Source organism: Falco naumanni, chromosome 3 (assembly GCF_017639655.2).
Source record: "Falco naumanni isolate bFalNau1 chromosome 3, bFalNau1.pat, whole genome shotgun sequence".
NCBI classification, from domain to species: domain Eukaryota; kingdom Metazoa; phylum Chordata; class Aves; order Falconiformes; family Falconidae; genus Falco; species Falco naumanni.
Window position 1 is genome coordinate 92,487,617 of NC_054056.1, and position 23,364 is coordinate 92,510,980.

The window sequence follows — 23,364 nt, forward strand, 5'->3', positions numbered from 1 at the left end:
ACTGAGTAGGTCCAGAAGGCATACAGCTGTGTTCCTCTGATGCACACATGGTGACTTTATGGTTTCTGTCTCTTCAGTGCACACTTAAACAAACTATATTTTCTACTTACTTTTTTTAGTAAAAACGTAAGATATCCCTGTGTTATGTATATGTGTATGTGCAATATGCTGTCATGAAAAATTTTGGTAAAGGAAATGTTCTACAAATAAATGAAGTGGAGTTCATCAGTGATAAAATATGCCTCTCAGGTTTTCTTAGAAAGACACATTCCACTTTATTTGCCCTGAAAATATAGGTGGTTTACTATTGCTAAGGCCTTTCATCATACAAAAAAGTTCAATTACATTAGCCCACCACACATACAAGGAAAGAACAGTTCCTGCCTCAGGAAGCCAATTACCTCTGGGAGTAATAATTAACCTCTGAATGTCAGGTTTCATGTTGTTTAATGAGGTGTTCAAAAGTGCTTGGATGTCTTTAAAAATGTGATTTACCTGATTTGTGATTTGTTTATCTATTTTTAGCAGTGCTGAGAGGTTGAGACCATTCTTTCACTAGTATAAATTAATGAACTTCACTGATACAAAACTGAAGGCTAGACACTGCGTCTAAGTGAATGTCAGGTTCTTTGACTTCATCAGTAGTAGTAGACTATGTACTAAATATCCCAGTACTTACTGCATAATTACTTTCCTTTGTAAGGTACTTTATACACGAGGTAGTTGTTTCTAGACTTTGCTCATCTTCCCTTTCGTGAGCATTTTAACTGGAAGAACTATGTAATAAACACTCAGAACTGTTGAAACGCCAGTGCTCCTGATGATGTGATTGTCCTGCTTTCACCTAATGAACAGCATTAAAAGCATGTTTGTGTCTTTATTACAGATCATATCTAACTTGCTCTGCGTAAAAAAAAAGAGGCAGTTTTAATGAAGTAATGTATAGGACTTAGCTGTGAAATGTTAAGAAATATTTAAGAGTCTAACTTCTCTACATGTGTTCTCAGAGAATTCATTGAAATATACATACCAGATATTTGTAAGTGTAGCAGATATTTCGAAAGAAGGAACATTTTATTTTCATAGCTTGAAGCAATATGGTATAAAAGTCAGAATGGTGCCTAGAAAAAAAAAAGGCTAAAGAAAAGAAAGCAAAGTAACTGGTTTTTTACCTAGTTTATTTTTGAGGATTTATATTCCTTGCTGACACAATTCTTTCCTATTTAGGACCAGATTATTGTGCTCTTCAGGACCATGGCTGTGAACAAGAGTGTGTTAATACAGATTACTCCTATTTTTGTCAGTGCCAAGAAGGGTTTAGACTTAATCCAGATAAGAAAACATGCAAAAGTGAGTAATCTTTTGGACATAATAAAGTTCATCTGCTTTTATTTCTTAAACCTGCTGTGAATAGCTTCTTCTGAAAGGATGAAAGTTTTCTCTATGATTAAGGTTGAAACCAATGTTTCTTTAAAAACTTGAATTTTAACTGAGCCAGTCATGCTGGAAAAATACAGTTTGCTGTTTTGTAAACTAGATTGTGTATTAGACATTTTCTGGAGACATTTATGGGAACCTGAGGAGTAATATAGGAACCAGAGTGGCTCAAAACCAGTAAGTTCATTACTTATTTGAAACTTTCTGACTCTGTCTTGTAGGAACACAAACAGCTTTAAAAATAAAATAATCACCTTACTTTGCCCAGTTGGTTTAGCCAAGAACAGATGTATTTCATTAGCTTGGGAAAGTATTGGATAGATAATGTAGCTATTAAAATCAACTTACTTAGAGTCACACACGAAACCCCAGTTTCCTAAAAAATTGTAAAAAGAGTCTCAGCAATGTTAGGGTTCTAAACCAATCACACATACTATTTACATTAAAAAGACTTCCATGTTAGAGCTCTTCCTGAGTGGGGGCCTGGAATCACAGCAGATTTTCAATGTAATGTTAAAGTTGAAGGAGAATATATTCAGCAAAATTAACTACCCTGATCTGTTGACTCAGTTCTTGAGGGGGGCAGTTCTTGTACTGCTGATATTTTATGAATAAGAAGCTTGCCTGGAGCAATATATTCTAGACACTCATAAAATTTATCTGGTTTTGGAGCTGTATTTTCTTTCAGTCTTAAAGATGCATTCTCATGAAGCATCTTTGTCTACGCAGTGCTGTTTTTACAGCAATCCATGCTATTCTGGTCTTTATTATCTATATGGTATTTTAATAAATTCAGGGGTTTATAGATTGGATGTGCCTTGGTGAGTATAGGAGCAAAAGAACAGCATTGTGTAGAATATTTATTGCCAAGGATGTAATTGCGAATTAAAGGCAAATTGTAATTCCCATTTGGGGTGTTTTTCCTTAAAATTAGGGGGCTTTGGATTTGGCTGTAAACCTGGTGACGTTTCCAGGATTAAGCTCCTATTCCAAATCTTGTTATAACAATGCTCATGTTAGATAAGTTTGTAAAATAAAGCTGAATGTTTGCATATATGCCCTCTTTATAAATCAGGGAGCATGCAGCACTCTGGCACTAGATGTTCCTCCTTCACCATGATGCATGACTTCTGATGAGTACAGGAGCAGGTCTATGGGAGTCAAAGTCTTGCATAGCCAAGAGTTTGTAATCTGCTCTCAGATCCTCGGCTCACTATCAGATTTAACAGGTGTCTAAAGGATAGAATCCAGTATTGTTTAAGAAAAGTGATTTTTTCTAAGCCATTTTGCTTCAGAAGCCCTCATGGCTTGCTTGAATTCTTCACTGTTTTTCTCTCCGCAGAGGTAAAATTCTGTGCTTTAGGGTAGCATGACTGTGAACACGGATGTGTTACCATGGAAGTGTCATTTGTGTGCAAATGTCATCCTGGATACACCCAACAGCATGATGGCAATACGTGCAGAAATGAGTGTGTCTCATGAACTGCAGCAGCTGGTTACTGCAGTGGGGCGAGGTGTGAACAGAATGAGAAAATGCTCCCGGGTCCTTTAGAGATCTTTTTGAGTTATGCAAACCTATGTTGCTGTAAAGTCCACCACAAGCCAGGTCTAGTGAAGTAATGCTATAGTGAGATCCCTGATCCAATAGAGAACTAAAGCATCATCTTCTCCAATCGAAATAACTGCAAAAATATTTTCAGCCAAGGTGTCTTAACACAGAAGCAGTGCTTACTGTTGAACTTCTGTGTCATTGCTATGAGCTATGTGGACAGCAGCACATCTGATACTGATGTATGCTGATATGTGGAGATACGTAGACACTTCCCCCTTCTATATGTTTTACACTTTCAGTGATCTATTCAGTAAAACATCCTCTTTTTAATAAGAATGTTATGCAAAAAAGATCAGTGTTGCACCAGAAACCCAGGACAACAGAAAAACCCAACAACATCGCCCACTTGACGTCACCCAGTTTTTAGAAGATACTTTTATTGCAGGGAACCATATTGCACATCATCTAAAATATTGGCAGCATTTTTTCCTGATGTGCTTATGACATATTTTTCCAATGGAACTGGAAGTCACTGAAATTTTTAAAAAGTTAATAGGCCAGGGAGTAATTATTTTTAAATAAACTGTTTGTGATAAAGCCACATTTAAGGAAATTTGGATGTGTTGCAAGAGCTCAGAACTTCTTAAAGTTACGTTTTAGGCTATCACAAGTTGAATATCTAAAAATGAATACATTCCAAGACAGACATTGTTTTTTAAAATGCTGAGCCTTATCCTGGCTATTCCCCTTCTTACATTTTTTTTACACATGTAATGAAGCACAGGATGACTAGATTTACAGTTATACTAATTTCTAAAACCTGGAAATTACCAGCTTTGTGATTACTCTGCTCTTTGAAAGAATGTATTAAAAGACTGTGCATGAGAACCCAGAGTATTTAAATGTTAAAATTCACAGTAGTGTGGGTGTTTGTATTGTAAAAGATGGTGCCAAACAGATGCAATTTTTCACAGAGAATACTGGGGGTGGGGGCTATTTTCTTTTTCTGTTCCACGTTTTTTGTGTGCTCTGAGAAGTTACACAAGCCATGATGATGTAAAGTGTTGGAAAAAGGAGAATGTTCCAGCTGGAACTTGCTTTAACTAGTAAAAACTGACACCTCAGCTTCAGTTGTACAAGCCAGCGTTACCTCTATCTATGTATAATGGTAAATCTGGACCAATTACTGCAAACTCGTTGCTTAGTTAAATAAACTAATAAACAGCAATAATTAGAAGTATGTAATTTTACATTAAATACAGAAGCTTTTAAATGACAACAAATAGCTGTAGACATGCCTGTTCACATCTGTAAATGATTTGCAAATAGAAACATATGAGACTGTTCGTGTCTGTGGGAACTCCACTACTTTGATCAAGTTAAGCTAAACTGATTAAGGCCTATATGACTAAAAATAACCATTAGCATGTTGCAATAAAATATTATGAGAGAGTTTAGCATAAATCTTTTTTTCCTAAAATGTGCTTTTCCTATATTTACAGTCAGCAGATTACAGCAAGTGCACCTTGTATCTCACCCTACTGCCTTGCTGTCCATTCTACAAGACAATGTGATTTTTAAACCAAATTCACACTTCTCTCTCCTTTCCCCCACCCTTCATCTTCCACACAACCAGCTGCATACAAGATAATTTTGCATATAAAAAAATTTCCGCTTTATCTTACTTAGAATAAGAAAATCAAGGAAAAGCAACATATTAGGACACTTGTATCTGTCCCTCACTAGGCTTTAACTGCTTGAACCTGTTGGCAGGCCAGTTTTAAGTGGGTGATTTCTCATCCTGCTGAAAAATATGTCCTGTTTATTAAATAATCTGAAAGCCATAATTTCTATTTCAAGAGTTATTAATATTCATACTTTCTGAGAAAATTTTATGGTGAACAAAAGACAGAGTCTTGCTTTTTAAAGAAAGCAAGCATGATTCTGTGGGTGAGACCAGGCAGGACTTCAAGGTTCTCCCTTCACTCCACCTTAGTTTCCCTTTGTGATTTTTGGCAGGGGGGATCTGCACTTCATCAAGTTTGTTATCTCCCAGGTGGACTTATTGTATTAATTTCACTTAGGTGTTGTTAATTCAGGTTACTCAAATATGTGGGGGACACTGCCTAAATAAAGAGCTGTGCGGATCTTTTTCTCTTGCTCTGCAAAGGCATTGTGTGCTAACTACAGTGTTGTAGTGTATCTAAGGCTCCAATGTGATTTCTTCAATTATTAATGCAATTCAACAGGAGTGGACCACTGTGCTGAAAACAATCATGGCTGTGAGCAACTGTGCCTAAATACTGATGGCTCCTATGTCTGTCAGTGCTTGGAAGGATTTGTCATCAATGAGGACCTAAAAACCTGCACAAGTAAGTCTTGTCAGAAGCTTTTTGATCTCAGTTCACCTGGAGAAGGTTTCTGGTTTCATACAGGGAAAAGGACACACCTTCAATTTAGTTTTACAGTCTGCATTTCAGTAATACTTTAACGATGATTTGAAAGTAGGAGCAAACAGAAAAAGGACTTAGGAAAGGATACTTGTCAAGATAACTGTAAATCTTCACCTATTCAGAAAAGTTTTGGAAGATCTGCTCCCCAGGTGTTGAGGGCAGTTTGTCAGTCACATAACAAATGTCTGACTGACAGGTCATGTGGACAGCAGTGTCCGCCAGGTGAACTGCATCAGCTTACCTGGGGCAGGAGGAGAAGTGTGAGTCTCACACCGAGCTTTACATTTTGCATGGGAACCCTTAATAAGTGAACAACAGCTGACCTGGAAGCTCTCCACCCTTTATAAATCTAATGATCATTTAGATTCATGGCAGTCTTGCAGATAGCCAAATTGCCTTCTTCACTGGAAAAATAATACATAGAACAGGTCAGGAAAAGAGGAATGTGAATGCATTTGGCCTGTTGACTTCTCCTGGACCTCTTTGATGAGAGGGTTTGAGCCACTTTTTCTACAGCGTTTGGAGGTATGTTATTTTTCAAATTTGTTGAATGTTGGAGCAGCTCCAGGGTTCACTTCTTTTCTTTCACTTGGGCAACGCAGTTTTAACAGAAGTCAAACTGCAAGTGCTCAGTCACAAAAATGATCTAGGCAGAAGTGAGGCAAATCAGTAAAGGCAATTTGTCTTTAACTTTGTCTTTGCCTCCCTACTAACCCTTTTAGCCCCATCCAATACCTTGGCAGACTTTGCTGCTGCCTGCCACTGTAACTCTCTAGAAAGAGGCAGACAGTAACGCAACAGCAGAACTAGTGTGCATGTAACAACAATAGGCTGTACTAGAAACAGTTTGTCTCTAGACATTTGTCTGAAAGAACAACTGGAAATTTTAAAACAGCTGAACTATGGAGTTTTATCAACTTGTAAATGGAAAATCTCTTTCCCTTTGTAGTAAAAAGAGGTATCTTTTTACACTCTTGAGTTACTTTCCTCCAGGCTGTACTTGGAGACCTATCAGCAGCATTTAAACAGTGCTGTGGCTTCTGGAATCCCTCTGTGCAATGAAACTGAGCTCTTTTGAATAGCTTCTCTTCTTGCCAACATACCCCTCTCCTCATATATATTTAGGAAAGAAATTGTCCTATTCCTGACCTCCAGATGAGTTGTTGAAACCCTATGAACATTTTTAGGCTATCATGAAAAGAGTTTTGGCACTTTGGGATTTCCTGAATGAGCAGTTGAATGGAAGGGATTTAACATATACCACTCCTAAGGGGGAAACATCTGGAAATTACAATTCTGGTGTCATACACAGGCACAAGTATCTTAAGACAGTTGTGGGAACATCTGAATGGTAAACAGATTTCTACTCTGACAACTAATTACAAAAAAATGAGTGACACCGTGTGTGTAGCCAATAGACAGTAGCAAGTGCTGCCTGCAGGGTCCCAGGGGTCCTGTGTCTCTCTGTTACAGAGAAGAAACACTTTGGAAATTTGAGATGAAAAATGGACCATATTTGACAGTACTTGTCACTTGCAATTCTTTGCAACAGCTTGACTAGTCTAAGCCAAAGCACACTGAGGTCCCCGAGATGCTCTCTGTTTGCTGCCACAGCAGCTGGGTCAGGTGCACAAGTGGGTTCTAGGGAATGCCACCTTCGCATCTGGCCATTTGGAGACTGTATTTAAAGAATAATGTTCATAAGGTAGTTTGGTTTTTTTTGTCTTTGCCACTGTCTTATATAAAGTCACTGCTGAAGTGTTTTGTACTGGGTTTTTAAAATTCAATTTGTACGTACTGAGGCGTGGACTCTGTTGAGTTATGTAAGCATAGGAAAGTATGATTTCCCAACTCTGCTTAAAGCAACCAATGCAAAGTTTACCACAAGGCCCTCTTACATTTTATTGATGCTATATGTATATTATCAGATAAGGAACTGGATTATTGTTTAAGCAGTTCAGTGTATTTTTATTTACTTGTTTATATGCCATGGAAGTACTAGACATGAAAAATAATTCATTATTTGTAAAATCTTTTTAATAACTTAAATTGCTCCTGCAGGAGTTGACTATTGTGCTCTGAGTGATCACGGCTGTGAACATTTGTGTGTGAATGGTGACAAATCTTACACTTGTCAGTGTTTTGAAGGATACAGGCTTCGTAACGATGGGAAAACATGCAAACGTAAGTTATTATTCAGGAACTCAGAGTTAGATTTTTATTACACCCATAGAAGAAATCAGTAAAGTAGGATCTGAGTGCCTAAACTTTAATGTCCAGCGTCATTTTAAATGCTTGAGGATTCAAAAAGTTCACTTTCACCTTTTATGTCATATCTGCCACTAGTATGTCAGTATCTTGGATATGCTAAGGCATCTACATTGGTCCTGGATGCATACTTTTAGCCGTTTGAATTGCACCTTAAATGTCTGTGCCATTTAAAAAGTAGCCCTGAAATTGAACTGTTGCGGATCCAAAACTATTTTATTCTGACTTATGTCCTTATATGGGGCAACTGTAATTTTCATTTCAAATCAAGGCAAAAATATATGTTTCTAAAGTCTGATACAGTATGAAGCTTCCAATATTATTAATGGAAAGTTCGTTTTGTCCAGCATGGGATAAGGATGATTGCAAAGGGATATCATAATTGCATTACACATTTCACTACATTATGCAGTCAGGATGAGTGGCAGATATCAAGAAAACATTCATTGCAAATTTTTCTTAATTTTTATAGTGTTGATCACTAAGTGATCAAAGAACAAGAATGGATAAGTCTGAAAAACACACAGGCATTAAGTATTTTGTAACTGTAATCCCATAGATCTCATCAACATCTGTTAAATAACGTTTACAGAAAAAAAAAAATCAGTCACCCAGATATTACCATGTCAAATTAAAAGCTCCTTATTCTCAGTTTGTGTATCACAACAGCACCCTACTTGATTATTCCATGCAAACAGAGACAAATTCTGCTTATCTCAAGAAGTACTGACACTCTAAAAGCAAGCTACATGTTCTGTCCATGCAGAATTCCAGAGGGATCTAGACAGTTTGGGGCACTGGGCTATGATTAATGGGATGAAATTTAACAAATCCAGATGCCAGATTCTGCACCTGGGGATGGAGTAACGCCAGGCACAAGTAAAGATTGGGAGAGGAGTGGCTGGGAAGCAGCGCTGCAGAAAGGGACCTGGGGGTGCTGGTGACAGCAGGCTCAGCGTGAGTCAGCAGCATGCCCTGGCAGCCAAGGGTGCTGGGTCACCCTGGGGTGATGGGACACAGCACAACCAGCGGCCCCAGCGGCGCCTGTCCCTGCGTTCAGTGTCGCTGCGGCCTCACCTTGCGCACTGCGTGCGGTTCTGGGGCCCACAATTTCAGAAGGATGTGAAGGTCCCTGAGCGCCTTCAGAGGAGGGCAACGCAGCTGGTGAGAGGGCTGGAAGGCATGTCCGATGAGGAGCGGGTAAGGGCTTTGGGCTTGTCCAGGTTGGAGAAAAGGAGGCTGAGGGGTGACCTCGCCGCTCTCTATGGCTTCCTGAGGAGGGGAGGTGGAGAGGGAGGTGCTGAGCTCTTCTCCCTGGATCCAGTGACAGCACATGTGGGAATGGTTTAAAACTGCTCCAGGGGAGGTTTAGCCTGGGCATTAGGAACCACTTCTTTACCGAGAGGGTGGTCAAACTGGAACAGGCTTCCTAGAGGAGTGGTTAATACCCCAAGCCTGTTAGTTGTTTAAGAGGTATTTGGACAGTGCTTTTACTATGCTTTGACTTTTGGTCAGCCCCGAACTGATCAGACAGTTGGACGAGCAGATTGTTGTAGGTCCCTTCCAGATGGAATGTTCTGTTCTGTTTGTTCTAAGTCTTGCAGGGAAATAAGTGTGTGGGAAAGAAAGGGAATACAAAATGTAATTTATATAATGTTAATTAATAGATTGCATTTCATTTTATTTTGAAATTTGAATTGTATCTACATTCTGTATGAGAAAACCCCATGAACATCTGTTTGCCCAATTATAGCTGGCAACTTTCCAGAATTCCACAGCAGGATCATATAATTTGTCTTTCTCGCTACCCTTAAATACTACACACACTGCATTTTTGTAACCCTACTTTACAGAAAAATGACAAACACCTTCTGAACTTAAGCACAGAGGAAGAAAAAGCATTAACTATTTCAGGTTTGAGCAGGTTCATTACTGAAGATAAAAAGATGATGATAGAAAGATCTGTTTCTCACCAGAAAGTTTACTTGAAATGTGGATGCGGGAGTTAGGTGCCTTTGGAAATCCTAGTGGGTCACTAATCTGCATGCTAGGGATATGAAATTCTACAAACTCTAGAACTGGAACAGTGCACCTCTTAATACTGAGGTTGCAAAATGAACAGGACAAAGATGTACCTTTCTGTTACAACAAAAAAAGACAGCAGGTGCTATAAATGATTTGCAGGATTGAGTCCAGTATACTAGCAAGGACAAGAACATTCAGTAGCTGGGAATTGTTAACATTTTGAACATCTTACCCTAAACGCAATTTTTAATCTATTAAATTTTTCTCAGGTAAAAATGTCTGCAAATCAGTGAGCCATGGCTGTGAGCATATTTGTGTTAGTGCTGACAATTCCTACATGTGCAAGTGTCGTGAGGGATTTGTATTGAGAGAAGATGGCAAGAGGTGCAGAAGTGAGTGACTGTTACCTATTGAACATTTTTGCATGCGCATCAAGCAAGGAAAGAAAGGGGGTTTTCACTTCTTACTGGAAGAAAAACAACCCTACTTTTTGATATCTACATTTTTTTAACATGTTTTCATTCCAAACCTATGTTTGTATCAATCATTCTCAGGACGGGACATCTGCAAATCAGTCAGCCATGGCTGTGAGCATATTTGTGTTAACGAAGGTGACTCATATGTTTGCAAATGTCATGAGGGTTTTCTGCTGAGAGCAGATGAGAAAACATGCAGAAGTAAGTACTCCAATAATTACTCACAGACTTTTATCTACAGTATGTAGATTTATGGAAGTGTTCTAACAAATACAACAGTTTACTGTTATAATATAGGATTAGTATTTTTATACTTGCCAGAAACTTGTAGAGACTCTGTGTACAGAAATAGTGTATTTAATAGCCAAATTGGTATGACTGGAGATAAAAAAAGACAACTTTTCAGGTACCAAGAGTTAGAAGTGTTTGCTGACTAAATTTCTATTCATTTCTTCCAGTGTATCAGTACACCTAATAAAAGCTACTACTTCTCCATTAACATATTCACTGTAGATGTGCTTTAACCACATTTCATCAACTATTTTCAGATAAAGACATTTGCAGTTCAGTTGACCATGGCTGTGAACATGTTTGTGTTAACGCTGATGAGTCATACATCTGCCAGTGTTATGAGGGATTTGCACTAAGGGAAGATGGAAAAACATGTAGAAGTAAGTATCCTTATCTTTAATAGATTTCCTTTATGATCTGTGCATTCATAGACATGTTTTAAATACCAGCGACCTTATTTTTTTCCCAGATAAAGATGTTTGCAATTCTGTTGATCATGGTTGTGAGCATGTTTGCATGAATACTGACAGTTCATACATTTGCCAGTGCTATGAGGGTTTTGAATTGAGGGAAGATAAGAAAACATGTAAAAGTAAATTATTTTATGTTACTGTATTTTTTGCACTCAGAGGTCTACTAAAGAAACATATTGTGCTAGAGGCAGGTCTTTTTATTGGGGATTTTGCCTGCCAAAAAGGAGGATAAATTCTTTATTTCTTAGGAGCTTATTACTCTTAGTCTTTAAAGTTTTGGAAATGTTCTCATTCGTCAAACTGTAGTACATAAAATTTACATTATTCCTAGATAAGGACATCTGCAAATCAGTCACTCATGGCTGTGAACATCTTTGTGTTAATGATGACTATTCATACACTTGCCAGTGCCATGATGGATTTGTACTAAGGCAAGATGGGAAAACATGCCGAAGTAAGTAGCCTATGAATAAAAGAATTAATTTCTTTTCTTTTTATAGGAGATTATTTACCGATTCATAGTAGTCAGAATGGAATATTGTTCTCTATAGATCCTAAGACTTATATGAAATTAATTATTTGAACTGAAGATACATTTCAAAAAACTAGTCAATTTTAACATTTGAAAGTAGCTTTGAAAATGTGAACTTCATTTCTAGATTGAGTATGTTGAATTTAAATCTTCAGCATAGGATGTTGCTGCATTTTACTTTGAATTAAGTTTTAATTGCCACTGTGTTGTTTTGTGTGTATTCATGCAGATCATGACTTAACCTGTTCCTTAACCTCTTAGCATGTTCTTTTGTAAATGATAAGCAGATGATACTCCTTCAGGCTCCTTATATGTTTTCTGATCTTTCCATAAATCTCTTCTTGCTCCCCTAAAACCTCTGGTATTCATCAGCATCCTTATGGGGGCACCACAGTGGTACAAAGTCATCTAATAGGAAACACAGCAGGGTCCAGAGCAGAGGATCTATAGCCACCTAATTATTATTTAAATCTACCTATCTTTTTTTATCTTTTTTTAATCTATCTTTTTCTTTATGACCAAAGATAATGTGAGTCTATGACCAAAATATTCTGCTAGCACTTGTGTTCAGTTGTTATCTACCACGATCACAAGCTGTTTAAGACTCTGTCATACAGGTGTCCCACATCCTGTAAGTACAGCATTCATTCTTTGTTTCTGAATGTATAAGCTTAGTTCTGGCTACTTTAAAATACATATGATCTGCTGTTATCCAGCTTGCAAAAAGGTTCATGTCTCCTTATATCAGCAGCTGCTCTATTTTTATTTGCTTTTCTCTCAAAACTGGAGTAACCTACAACCTTTGTTGGTGATTATTTTGTAGTTTCTTTTGGGTTGCTCATAAAAATGTTAAATAGTAGAGGATCACGGCAAATTCTTAGAAAGAAAGCCACTTCATGTTTCCCCATTTATGACTTATCCTGAAGACCTCTCTAGCCACTGTTAATCCATATAATGTTGATTCTGTAGACTGTTTCCTTAATGAAAATAAATACTGAGATTACTGCCTTATTGAATGCTCCATTGTGTGACCAGCATGAGCTTTGTGAACCAGCCTCATAATAAATTTTAAAAAATATTTAGTTAGCTTCCCAGTATCTATTTTTCCATAACATGAGCTTGATTGATATTAATTCTCTTTCTTTGATTTTACTCTGAAGCAAGTTCCACATTAATCCATGCCATTTTTTTAATGCAGATTGATGTCAGGCTGACAGGCTTACAATGAACTATCCATCCTTTCCAAACACTGGCGCAATAGTAATTTTTTCAGTGTGTGTGCATACACTGTGGAGGGAGACTGCTAAGTGTGTTGGAGCTTCCTCAGAGTTCTAGGAGTTACTGAAAAATAACACTAACCATCCAAGGTCTTCTTCAGCCAGTTACAACTCTTCATTGCAAGTTACCTGGATCTACTGATTTTAAAATGTGTGTATTCAGTAGGTGCTGTGTGACCTGCTTCTCAGCTGATGAAACTCTTCACTCACTTAACTATTTTAACGCTTCTGCATTAAGATTGGCAACTCTACCATTTCTATCTATTAATTAATAATACATTGTTAGAATGCTTTTTATTCCTTAGCCTTTAAATAACTTACTCATACTATCCTCTATTTTGTTGGCCGTGCACCCCCTTGTCCTTTATCTTAGTATTTAAGCGTTTTCAAATTCCTGGTATTTTCATGTTCAGTAAATACTGTGAATGTTCTTGTCTTTCAATCATTATTCAAATCATACAGCTGTTTTCAATTTCTAAATGAGGTTGCTTTTTTTAACTACTCTGTCATTCTCTTTAGATTATGGGACTATGTTTTTGGGGTGTATCTAGTAAAATAACCTTAAATAGGGCAGTCATTCACTTTTACTGTTTTTTGGTTACACTACCCCCACCCCATCCCAAAATATTCTGGCTTATATTTGCTTTCAGCTATGTGCAGTTCATCCTTTTGAAGTTATAGCCATGTCTGCTGCTGGTTTGTATTTGATTCTGTTTATAAAGAACAAATGTTTGAGTTGCACACAGCTGTGTATAAGCAGATGCTGAGTTTACTTACATGGCGATTTCTTCTTTATCTGCTATAATGGGATCTAGTTTAGATTGCCATGTCTTAAACGTAATGCTTATTGAGTTAGATGATTTTCCTTTCTATTAGTTTTTGGAATTTTTGTGTTGGCATCGTGAGACCTCCAGGTAATTTGGCTCAGATTTAAGGTCTTTTAAAAATATAAGGTTTTCTTCCCTGCACGTTAAACCTAAGTATTCTGCTGAAGAGTCAGTCTGAACTTGGCTGTCAGTACTGTTGTACCTTTAGGTAAAGGTAGTTCTCAATTAGCAATCAAGAATGTTTTCTTCTGTGTTGCAGTGAAAAAGAAACGGGGAATGCTGATAGATGGCTCCACTTCCTTCTGTACTTTCTCCTCCTCCCCATCCACTCTTCTTGAAGAGGTTTTAACTAACTGGTTTTAACACACAAATCCTCCCATCAATTTTCAGCAATACTAGTTAGATTTTATTTATCCTCTTAAATGAGTAATCCCTATCCTTCCAGGGTTTGTTTATGCAGGCTCTTGGCATTGATGTAAGGATGTTAAAGAATTATTTTGCTTCGTGTCCTGTGGTGTTTTGCTTAATTATTTTTTTTTTACCAGCATGAATTTGTGCTAAATGACCATACTAAATTATTCCCTGTTTTTACTCTTACTACTCCTAATGTAAAATCCTTCTCCTTAATCTAGCCAGATTAATCCTAAAATTATTTATTGTCAGTGGGAAGCCATCCAAACTATGCAATTCTTTCTGCTCAGATGGTAAAGGACTCTACTGCATGTAAACTAAGCTGTCTATGGTTTAACTAGCCAGAGATTTGCTTTCAGTTTGGAGGTTTCCATCTTTCTTTGCTCATGGGATTACCACCACAGTCTTTGTATTGACAAAAAAAGCTTAAATAGCAAACCACATTAAATATTATCTAACTGTTCCCAGGCAAGGATATTTGCAAATCAGTCAACCATGGCTGTGAACATGATTGCGTTAATGCTGGGGATTCATTTGTTTGTAAGTGTCAGGAGGGATTCCTGCTAAGAGAAGACGGAAAAACATGCAAAAGTAAGTAGTTTGATATTTATCAGCGTACTTTTTATCTGCAGCTCATGCTCGTGTAGAAATCCGTTAACCAGCACAAGCTGTCGTCTCTTTTCAGATAAAGATCTTTGCAAATCAGTCAACCATGGCTGTGAACATGTTTGTGTTAATACTGATGATTGGTACATCTGCAAATGCCATGATGGGTTCCTACTGAGAGAAGATGGGAAAACCTGCAGAAGTAAGTAGGATGAGAACTTAATTTGATGAATTACACACATAATTGATGCCTCTGCTGATGAATGTTGACTGCCAACTCTTCCGTTTGCAGACAAGGATGTCTGCAATTCAGTCAGTCATGGCTGTGAACAAGTTTGTGTGAATACTAAAGATTCCTACATCTGCAAGTGTCATGAAAAATTCATACTGAAGGAAGACGGAAAGACATGTAGATGTGAGTAGCCTGAGCTATAAAAGTATGTTTTTATTTGAGCTTTTAAGTGTTGTGACTGTGAGTATTTGCACATGTGTATGTTTGTGATTTGCAACTATTTAGACAGGTTAATAGAAGGTATGATCTCTCCCTAATGAACCTCACCTCACAAACTCCATCCACTCTTCTCAGATAAAGATGTTTGCAACTCAGTTGATCATGGCTGTGAACATACTTGTGTTAATACTGGTGATTCCTATATTTGCAAGTGTCATGAGGACTTCACACTGAGGGAAGATGGGAAAACTTGTAGGAGTAAGTTGTTAAATCTTTGTTTTGTACTTCCCAATCTCTTAATGGAACACACCATGTAATGGTAGTGTGTTATTTGTGTCTTTAATTTAGAATCAACTTCATGGAAGTAAGCTTCTTCATGGAAATTTATTGCCATATTTTTTACATTTTGTGAAAGTCATTTACCTAGCTAACCATGCTAAATATAATTTTCATTATTCCAAGGTAAAAATATCTGCAAAACAGTCAACCATGGTTGTGAACATGTCTGTGTTCCAACTGGCGATTCATACACGTGTCAGTGTCACAAGGGATTTATATTGAGGCGAGACAGGAAAACATGCAGGAGTGAGTAGCTGGAACCTTTATGGGGAATACGGTTTTTCAGTCATAAAATAAATAACAGACTTAATTTTACTCAAAGCTTGTTTGTGCCAGTTTTGCATTTGAGAAATGGTCTAATACGGAAATTCTCTTAACAATTCTCAGATAAAGACCTGTGTAAATCCATTGACCATGGCTGTGAACATGTGTGCATTAATAATAACAGTTCATACAGCTGTCAGTGCCATGAGGGTTTTGTCCTGCGACAGGATGGGAAAACATGTCGAAGTAAGTAACACAGTATGTCTGTCAGCCACTCTTCTCTGGTATTGCTACAGAAACAAACAAAGATGTTATACGCCTTTGTCATACATTCCTCAAATATCATGCTTGGAGTCTTTGAATTTATAAATATGTTAAATATAATACATATAAATATTTTAATTTTTCCTAGATAAAGATGTCTGCAAATCAGTTGCCCATGGTTGTGAACATATTTGTGTTAATAATGACGATTCATACATCTGCAAATGCCAGGAGGGATATGTACTAAAAGAGGATCAGAAAACATGCAGAGGTAAGTACGTCTTATTTAGAAATCATTTCTTTGATTTGTAAAATTACTTAACCTCACTTCAAAAATGATAGCCCAAAGCATATGTGAGTGTGATGGAAAATGTCTTGAACAATTAACTTAATGCTCTTGTAAGCAAAAAACTAACAAATTGCAACAGTTGTTTTGGTATAGCATCAAGTGCATAATAATTCTTTCCAAACGTCAGGAAAAAAGCCAAAGTGAAATCTTATTATCAAGGAATGTGCACTTTAATCACATTCATGCACTGTGGAGCTTTTATCTCTATATACTCCATTTTAAAGTACTATTAGGTCTATTTGCTCATTTTCCAACATGACATGCTCAGAGTATGACAAGCGTTTATCTCATCACCAATTCTTACTTGAAGGAGAAATTCTTCTACAGGAACTCCAGAAAAACATTTATTCTGTAAAAATGGGTGTCTTAGTTGGGGACACTGTCATTACCAAAAGAACAGTAACACGTTCATGGCTGATCTCAATCCTAACACCATTCATCATGAACTGCTGCCCTGTCTTGACTTACGCAATGACATTGAGGTCGTTCTGATACTCATATTCATTGCATTTCCATGACCTTAGTACATCTGACACATCTTTTCCTCAGATGACTGCAGAAAGGAATTATTGGACAGCAGTTTTTAAATAGAGTTATTATCTAAGAAGAAAGATCCAAGCTCTAAAGCTGCAAGTTTCTTATTCTTACACTGACTTGGTAACAGGTATATTCAGTAGTTTCTGCAGTCAAAGAAATTTCTGCTGCACAATTCTCTCTTGCATAGTGCTTACAGCATTCTTGAGGTGCACGGAAGTCAAAGTTAATTTGATCCAGACTGATGCAAATCTTATATTCCTTAGTATGGTAAAATCTTCCTGGAAGTTACATTGATCAAATAGGATCTGAGCATCTATGCAGCCAGCCCCTTGCACTAAGCACACTAGTCTATGCCTGCTGGAGGAAATTCCTCTCCAGAGTAATAAAAAAAAACCAACAACAAAAAACAAACACATGGCAGAACCAGTCTGCAGCTTCAAAGACATTCTCCCTAAATTTCCTAACCTTGTTATGGGTACATAGTGCCTACAAACTGCTTTGATTTTTGAGTGTACACTTGCCAAAAGTATGTGAACTCCAAATCTGTCAGTCTCCTGACAAACTCCCAGCTTTAATGGGTAAATCAGAAAAGGTTTATTTCAGCAATATTTAAGCTGCCTAATTACAAGACTGTTAAGTTACAAGCATGAAAACCTTATCTAAACAATTCTGATCCATGTTTAGCAGCTAGCCACGTTTCTAGCATTTAACTCTTTCACCTGTATTTTTTTAGCTGTTTTTCTGCCACTACAGGTTTGTTTGTGCTACAAAAAACCCATGAATTTTCTGAATTTTGCCCCCAGACTTGAACCTACCTCAAGCTCTTGGCTTTTGCTTCACTGTTCCCTGCCACTCTAAACATGACTCCTAGTTTTTCACCTTCTATACAAATGTGGCTTCACTGACTCATTTCTTTGTACCACTTTTACCTTTTTGCTACTTCTGCAACACAGATGCAGCTCCAGCAATTCTCTTCCATGTCTTTCAGTGCTGGTCATCTACACAAATCTGAAGTTGGCATACTGGCCTCTCCCTGTAAGAAAATGATGGCAGCTCTGTCTCTGTATCCTAGCTGTGTTCTTCACTCCACTTAACAGTCATTCTTAAAATTTGCTGATTGTTACTGTCAAGAGTAGTAGTATACTGCAAAGCAGTATGTCTCTTAAGTATTCACTGTGATTGTATTTTTTGTTAAATTCTTAGTCATAGGCACACTCTTAGGTTTTGGTATAGATTGTACACATCTTCGGGCACGCTGGCAAAGCTGGATAAGCCAGGAACAAGGTACTTTAGATGATCTCTGAGTTTATGCAGTCCCTGGGTATCTAGATCCCTTTTTCAGCTTTGTGGAGATTTTCATGGTCTGAACACTCTGCTGCTTATTTCACAGGATGCAGTGAAGGCCCACTTGACCTGGTGTTTGTGATCGATGGATCAAAAAGTCTCGGAGAGGATAATTTTGAAACCGTAAAACAATTTGTCTCGGGAGTCTTGGATTCACTTGAGATTTCACCCAAAGCTGCTCGAGTTGGTTTGCTTCAGTATTCCACTGAAGTTCGCACCGAGTTTACATTAAAGCAGTTCAGCTCAGCCAAAGATATGAAGAAAGCTGTATCGCAAATGAAATACATGGGACGAGGTTCCATGACAGGACTGGCTCTGAAACAAATGTTTGAGAGAAGCTTCACAGAAACAGAGGGAGCAAGACCATTTTCAGCGAATGTCCCTCGAATCTCCATTGTGTTTACGGATGGACGAGCCCAAGATGAAGTCTCAGAGTGGGCTACTAGAGCAAAGCGAAATGGTAAGCAGAGATGTTTTTGACTTATTCTAAAAGGCAAATATTGTTAGAAATAAGACGTAGTGATAGCAGGGATGTGCTACAGTTATCTGGTAATCAAGAAAGTTTTTGCCATAGCAGTCTGGCTAGCACAGTGACCACTGTGGCAGAACATCAGATCTTTGGTGTTCACAAGAACCTTTGCTACAAGGCATGTATGCCATCCCTAGTGCGAGACCCATGATGGCTGTCTCACCACTGGGGTTCTGTTCCACCACCAGGTAGTGGTACTACCCACCCGGCATGCCATGCAGTGCCCTGAACACATCCGCTAAGGGTAGACAATTGATACAGAGATTTGGGAACACTGGGCACTTCATAAAAAATTCTAACAATGAAAATCAAAAAAACTTTTACCTGCCTCTTCAAAATACAAAAATCTATCCTCCTGGGAAATACCATGGTAATAATTGGTTAAGTTATATTTTTATTTGCTTACATACTATATGTTTAACCAATTCTGTTGTGCTGATGGTGTTCTGGAAAGAAGATGTGTGCTCCTTACAAAAGGATAGAGCTATAGTGCTGTCTATCTTTCTGTTGCTATGTGCCATATCAGGTGATACGCTGAAATGTAACTGAAAACTGGTGGTTTTTAATTTAGAATACATGTGGGCTGAAATCCATCCTCTAGAACACCTGTATCACAAATCAGAAACTTCCCAGCAGTTTAGCAGAGTCAAGTGAAAATTTGCAAAGCTTTTCAAGAAAATAAAGGATCCTTTTTTTCTTTGCACAAAAATTTCTAAGAAATTGCTTTAAGAACCATGGATGATGGCCCACAACACAGAGAAAGTAGCCAGACTTTAGAAGATGCTGCACATCTATTTTTCTGTTCTTGTTTTATTGACTTGATGTTATCAATCATAACTTGATACATGATTAGTATAGCATTGGTCAGGACTGATACCTCTAAGGAGAAAAGGGAAAAATGTCCAAGAATTCAGTAAGAGCACGTGCTAACAAGGGTGCCATCACAGTGAAATAGAAACAAAGTGTTCTTTAAAATATTTAAAACAAACACAAATATTTACAGGCTAACTAGTGAGATCTGGGAAAGTACGTGGAGGATTTACAGGAATGAAGAAGGAAAGAAGTACAAGCCAACCTTGCTTACTTGCTGAATGAAACCTCAGCTCCAGACTGCTTACACTGATATTTGTAATGCTACAAGCCAAATCCATCCCCTGTGTAATTGCAGCGTAGGCAATGTAGTAATGCTGAACATGAAATTGGCCTTGAATGCTTTATCACAGATATCTCCAAGTCTTTAAAAAGCAACAAACCTCAGCACGACTGGTCCATTCATTAAATTGAATCAGCTTCTGGTGTTTTACTTTCCTGGCTAAAGCTCGATGATAGGCAGATTCAAGACAAAAAGCAAGGAGATGCTTACATTAAATGTTAGAGTTGGAAAATGTGTATTTTATGATGTTATCAGCCCATGATTCTTCAGCAAAAATGTTAAAGTTCCAATTCAGTGAGTGTGTAGCTGTTATTACCCTGTGATAACAAAGAAATATCAAACCACTTCACCCCAAGTTTTAATGTGAAACCAACCAGCTGAAAAGGCAGCTTCTGCTCTTGAGTCTTATAAAAAAGAGCTTGAAATACTGTGAAGCTAATAGTTGCATCCTGAATCACAAATTCAGTACTAGTTGTGGACACTTTCTAAGCCAGAACTAATGTAAAGAGAAATGTTATATAAGATCTTACCAGTGTGGCCAGCAGGACAAGGGAAGTGATCACCCCTCCCTGTACTGGTGAGCCTGCATGTCGAATACCAGTTTTGGGCCCCTCATTTCAAGAGGGACGTTGAGGTGCTGGAGCGTGTCCAGAGAAGGGCAACGGGGCTGGTGAAGGGTCTGGAGCACAGGTCTTGTGAGGAGCGGCTGAGGGAACTGGGGTGGTTTAGTCTGGAGGACTCAGGGGGGACCTTCATTGCTCTCTACAACTACCTGAAAGGAGGTTGTAGGCAGGTGGAGGTAGGTGTCCTCTCCCAAATAACTAGAGACAGGATGAAAGGAAACAGCCTCATCTTATCAGGGAAGGTTTAGATTGGATATTAGGAAAAAAATGTTCACTGAAAGGGTGGTGAAGTATTGGAGCAGGCTCCCCAGGGAGGTGGTGAAATCACCATCCCTGGAGGTATTTAAAAAACACGTAGATGTGGTAGTTAGGGACATGGTTTAGTGGTGGACTTGGCAGTGCTGGGTTAATGGTTGGACTTGATCTCAAAGGTCTTTTCCAACCAAAATGATTTTATGATTCTAAGACATGTTCACAAGAATAAAACCATAACGGCTGAAAAAGGGGATATTGAAGATCACTTTTGTATTCATTGCTTGTTTAAAATCTGTCGGGTGAGAATGCTGTGAGCCACTTCCTCCTTCTCTGCTTTCAGCTTGAGGAAAACTATAAATCCTCATTTACTTTCTCCCTACTGCTTCTGCTGGGGCAAATGCTCGTTGTGAGCATCCCTGGTGTAAGGCTGTTTTTCCTCCTAGTCCCAGAAATCCCTTTCCTTATCTTCTTACCCTTTGCAGTGCCTCCCAGCCCACTAGTGTCCCTTAGGGTGCAAGAATCTAGTTTCAATGCACTCTGAGTATCTGGATGAAACACTAAGTATGTTTTTCTAAAAAAGTTACTGCCCTCTTTCAGGACTTTGCCCCATTCCCTAACAGGTCTTCCAGTCAGCCCAGTCATTAGCTTTACACCACATACCACACAGAGACACATACAAACCAGGAACTTCCAGTGGAGCTGTGAGGCTGACTTGTATGATTCTCTTGGATGTTTTGCAGTACTCTTCCTGAGTTCATTTACTATCAGTAGTGGCCAGGCAATTGTCATGTCTGTAACTTAAAAACTACCTGTTGAATTACAGCAAAGCAGTTGAGTTTCTACACATCTCTTTTAACTAAAGCATATTAAGCCTGTTTTAAACCAATTTTTAAGTTACACAGCATATACATTTCTTGTACTTTCCATTTCTCTAAAATGACTAATGCTCATATTTTCCTTTCGTGGAAGAACAAGAGTTTAGAACTGCTGATGTGTAAAAATTATGTGCAATTTCTTTTGGGTCTAGGTATAATCATCTATGCCATTGGAATAGGAAAAGCAATTGAGGAAGAACTGCTGGAAATTGCTTCTGAGCCATCATATAAACATCTCTTCTATGCTGAGGATTTCACAGCTATGGAGGACATAAGTGAAGAGCTGAGAGTCCAAATCTGTGAAGGTAACAGTATTCCCCTTTCATTGAGACAAGAGGGATGAACACTTACAGGTTTTTTGCAGGCCTAAATGAACAGCTAGAGTTACAGCATAGCTCATAGATTATTGGTGGCACAACATTGCAAGGCATAAGCCACAGTAATTTTTCTACCCTTTAATATGTTAGGAATACACTCTCTTAATCTATCACCAGGTAAAGGTATATAATAATTGTCTTTTTTCATAAAGGTTGCATAAAATGTACACTTCTGCGCCCAGAAAAATCAACTGCTTCCTCCCCTTTCTTTTTCTACAGTTAAGTCAGCCATGCACGGAACCCCACCCCACCAAAGAAGCATGATCTACTTCATTAAGAATGTGGGAGAATAATCAGGGATTTGTAATGTCTTAAGAGCAATTTTTTATTCTCATTATGACCAGTGGCAAAAGCCTAAACCACAGCAAAACATTATCAAGAGCTGTTGTGCATATTTATAGAAGACTAAAAATAGTTCATTGAGCATACATTCACAGCTACAAAGAGTAGATTTCAGTTACAAATAAGCTCCCAAGCTGTGCGCCGCAAATGTGGAAGGCTTGTTCCAGAAGAACCCTTCCTCACTCTGGCACAAACAACCTCTCTATAAACATTCCCAGCTGAAGTTTTGGAAGGGGAAGGGGAAATGTGAGCTGGGATGAAAGCTGTTCAGCTAGAGGACAGCGTCTCTCCCACTCGCACATTCCCAGGACACTCTATTATTTTGCAAATTAAAATTAGTACCAAAGCAAAATTCAGAAACATCACTGTGAATAATACTAATCATAGCACTAGAATTGTGCAAGATTATTTAATTTTCACTAGCTTTTTTTTGGCTGTCTTTGAGTTAAATGCAAACAGCTTTTATTTAATATTACTATGTCAAATTGGCTGGCAAGCAGCAGTGCATTTCTTCCTCATGCAGATGTCAAGGAAGAATCTGAAAAAAAAAAGAATCTGATAATGTTTCCTAGCTTGTATATTCTTTTGTGTTTCTCCTAGTTCTAAGTTCTAGTTCCATCTTTCTGAAATATGAACTACTATGATCAAATGAAACCAAGTCTGTTCAATGAACCTTCTTATTAGGCAGATAATCTGCTGATGACAGCACGTCATCTTAAAAGCCTGGGGAGACGCCAAAGCCAAAACTATCTGGCAACCGGTATAATAATCCTTGCTCATTAGCAAGCCCCAGAGCTCAGCGATGGAAATGCATCCTCCAAGTACCCACAGCAGTGCTTAGCAACCACGATTATTTTTTTTTTAAACTATATTACTCACCATAAGAAAATAAGTAAATCCTGCCCCTTTGTGGCAGTTTCTAGACTACACCTCTAGTAACTGGGCAGAACTGGTGCCTCTCGGATTCTGTCCTCTCTCACCAACAGGTAATGCCTCACACCTGTGAACTGAGGCCCAACCCAGCCTTGTTTTTC

The 23,364-nt window shown here is 38.2% G+C and overlaps 1 protein-coding gene across 5 annotated transcripts in view; it reads left to right on the forward strand.

Annotated features, from left to right (window-relative positions):
- The window catches only part of MATN2 (matrilin 2), a 76,295-nt gene that overhangs the window by 46,513 nt on the left and 6,418 nt on the right, over nt 1–23,364 (forward strand). For 4 of the 5 annotated variants that reach the window (XM_040586589.1, XM_040586588.1, XM_040586590.1 and 1 more), the window contains exons 7-22: nt 1,228–1,350; nt 5,239–5,361; nt 7,504–7,626; nt 10,005–10,127; nt 10,290–10,412; nt 10,760–10,882; nt 11,307–11,429; nt 14,491–14,613; nt 14,708–14,830; nt 14,921–15,043; nt 15,215–15,337; nt 15,542–15,664; nt 15,806–15,928; nt 16,095–16,217; nt 18,223–18,636; nt 21,764–21,916. In XM_040586589.1, coding sequence (XP_040442523.1) covers nt 1,228–1,350; nt 5,239–5,361; nt 7,504–7,626; nt 10,005–10,127; nt 10,290–10,412; nt 10,760–10,882; nt 11,307–11,429; nt 14,491–14,613; nt 14,708–14,830; nt 14,921–15,043; nt 15,215–15,337; nt 15,542–15,664; nt 15,806–15,928; nt 16,095–16,217; nt 18,223–18,636; nt 21,764–21,916 — 2,289 coding nt within the window. The remainder of the gene's footprint in view (nt 1–1,227; nt 1,351–5,238; nt 5,362–7,503; nt 7,627–10,004; nt 10,128–10,289; nt 10,413–10,759; nt 10,883–11,306; nt 11,430–14,490; nt 14,614–14,707; nt 14,831–14,920; nt 15,044–15,214; nt 15,338–15,541; nt 15,665–15,805; nt 15,929–16,094; nt 16,218–18,222; nt 18,637–21,763; nt 21,917–23,364) is intronic. The other variant, XM_040586592.1, reaches the window with a different exon arrangement.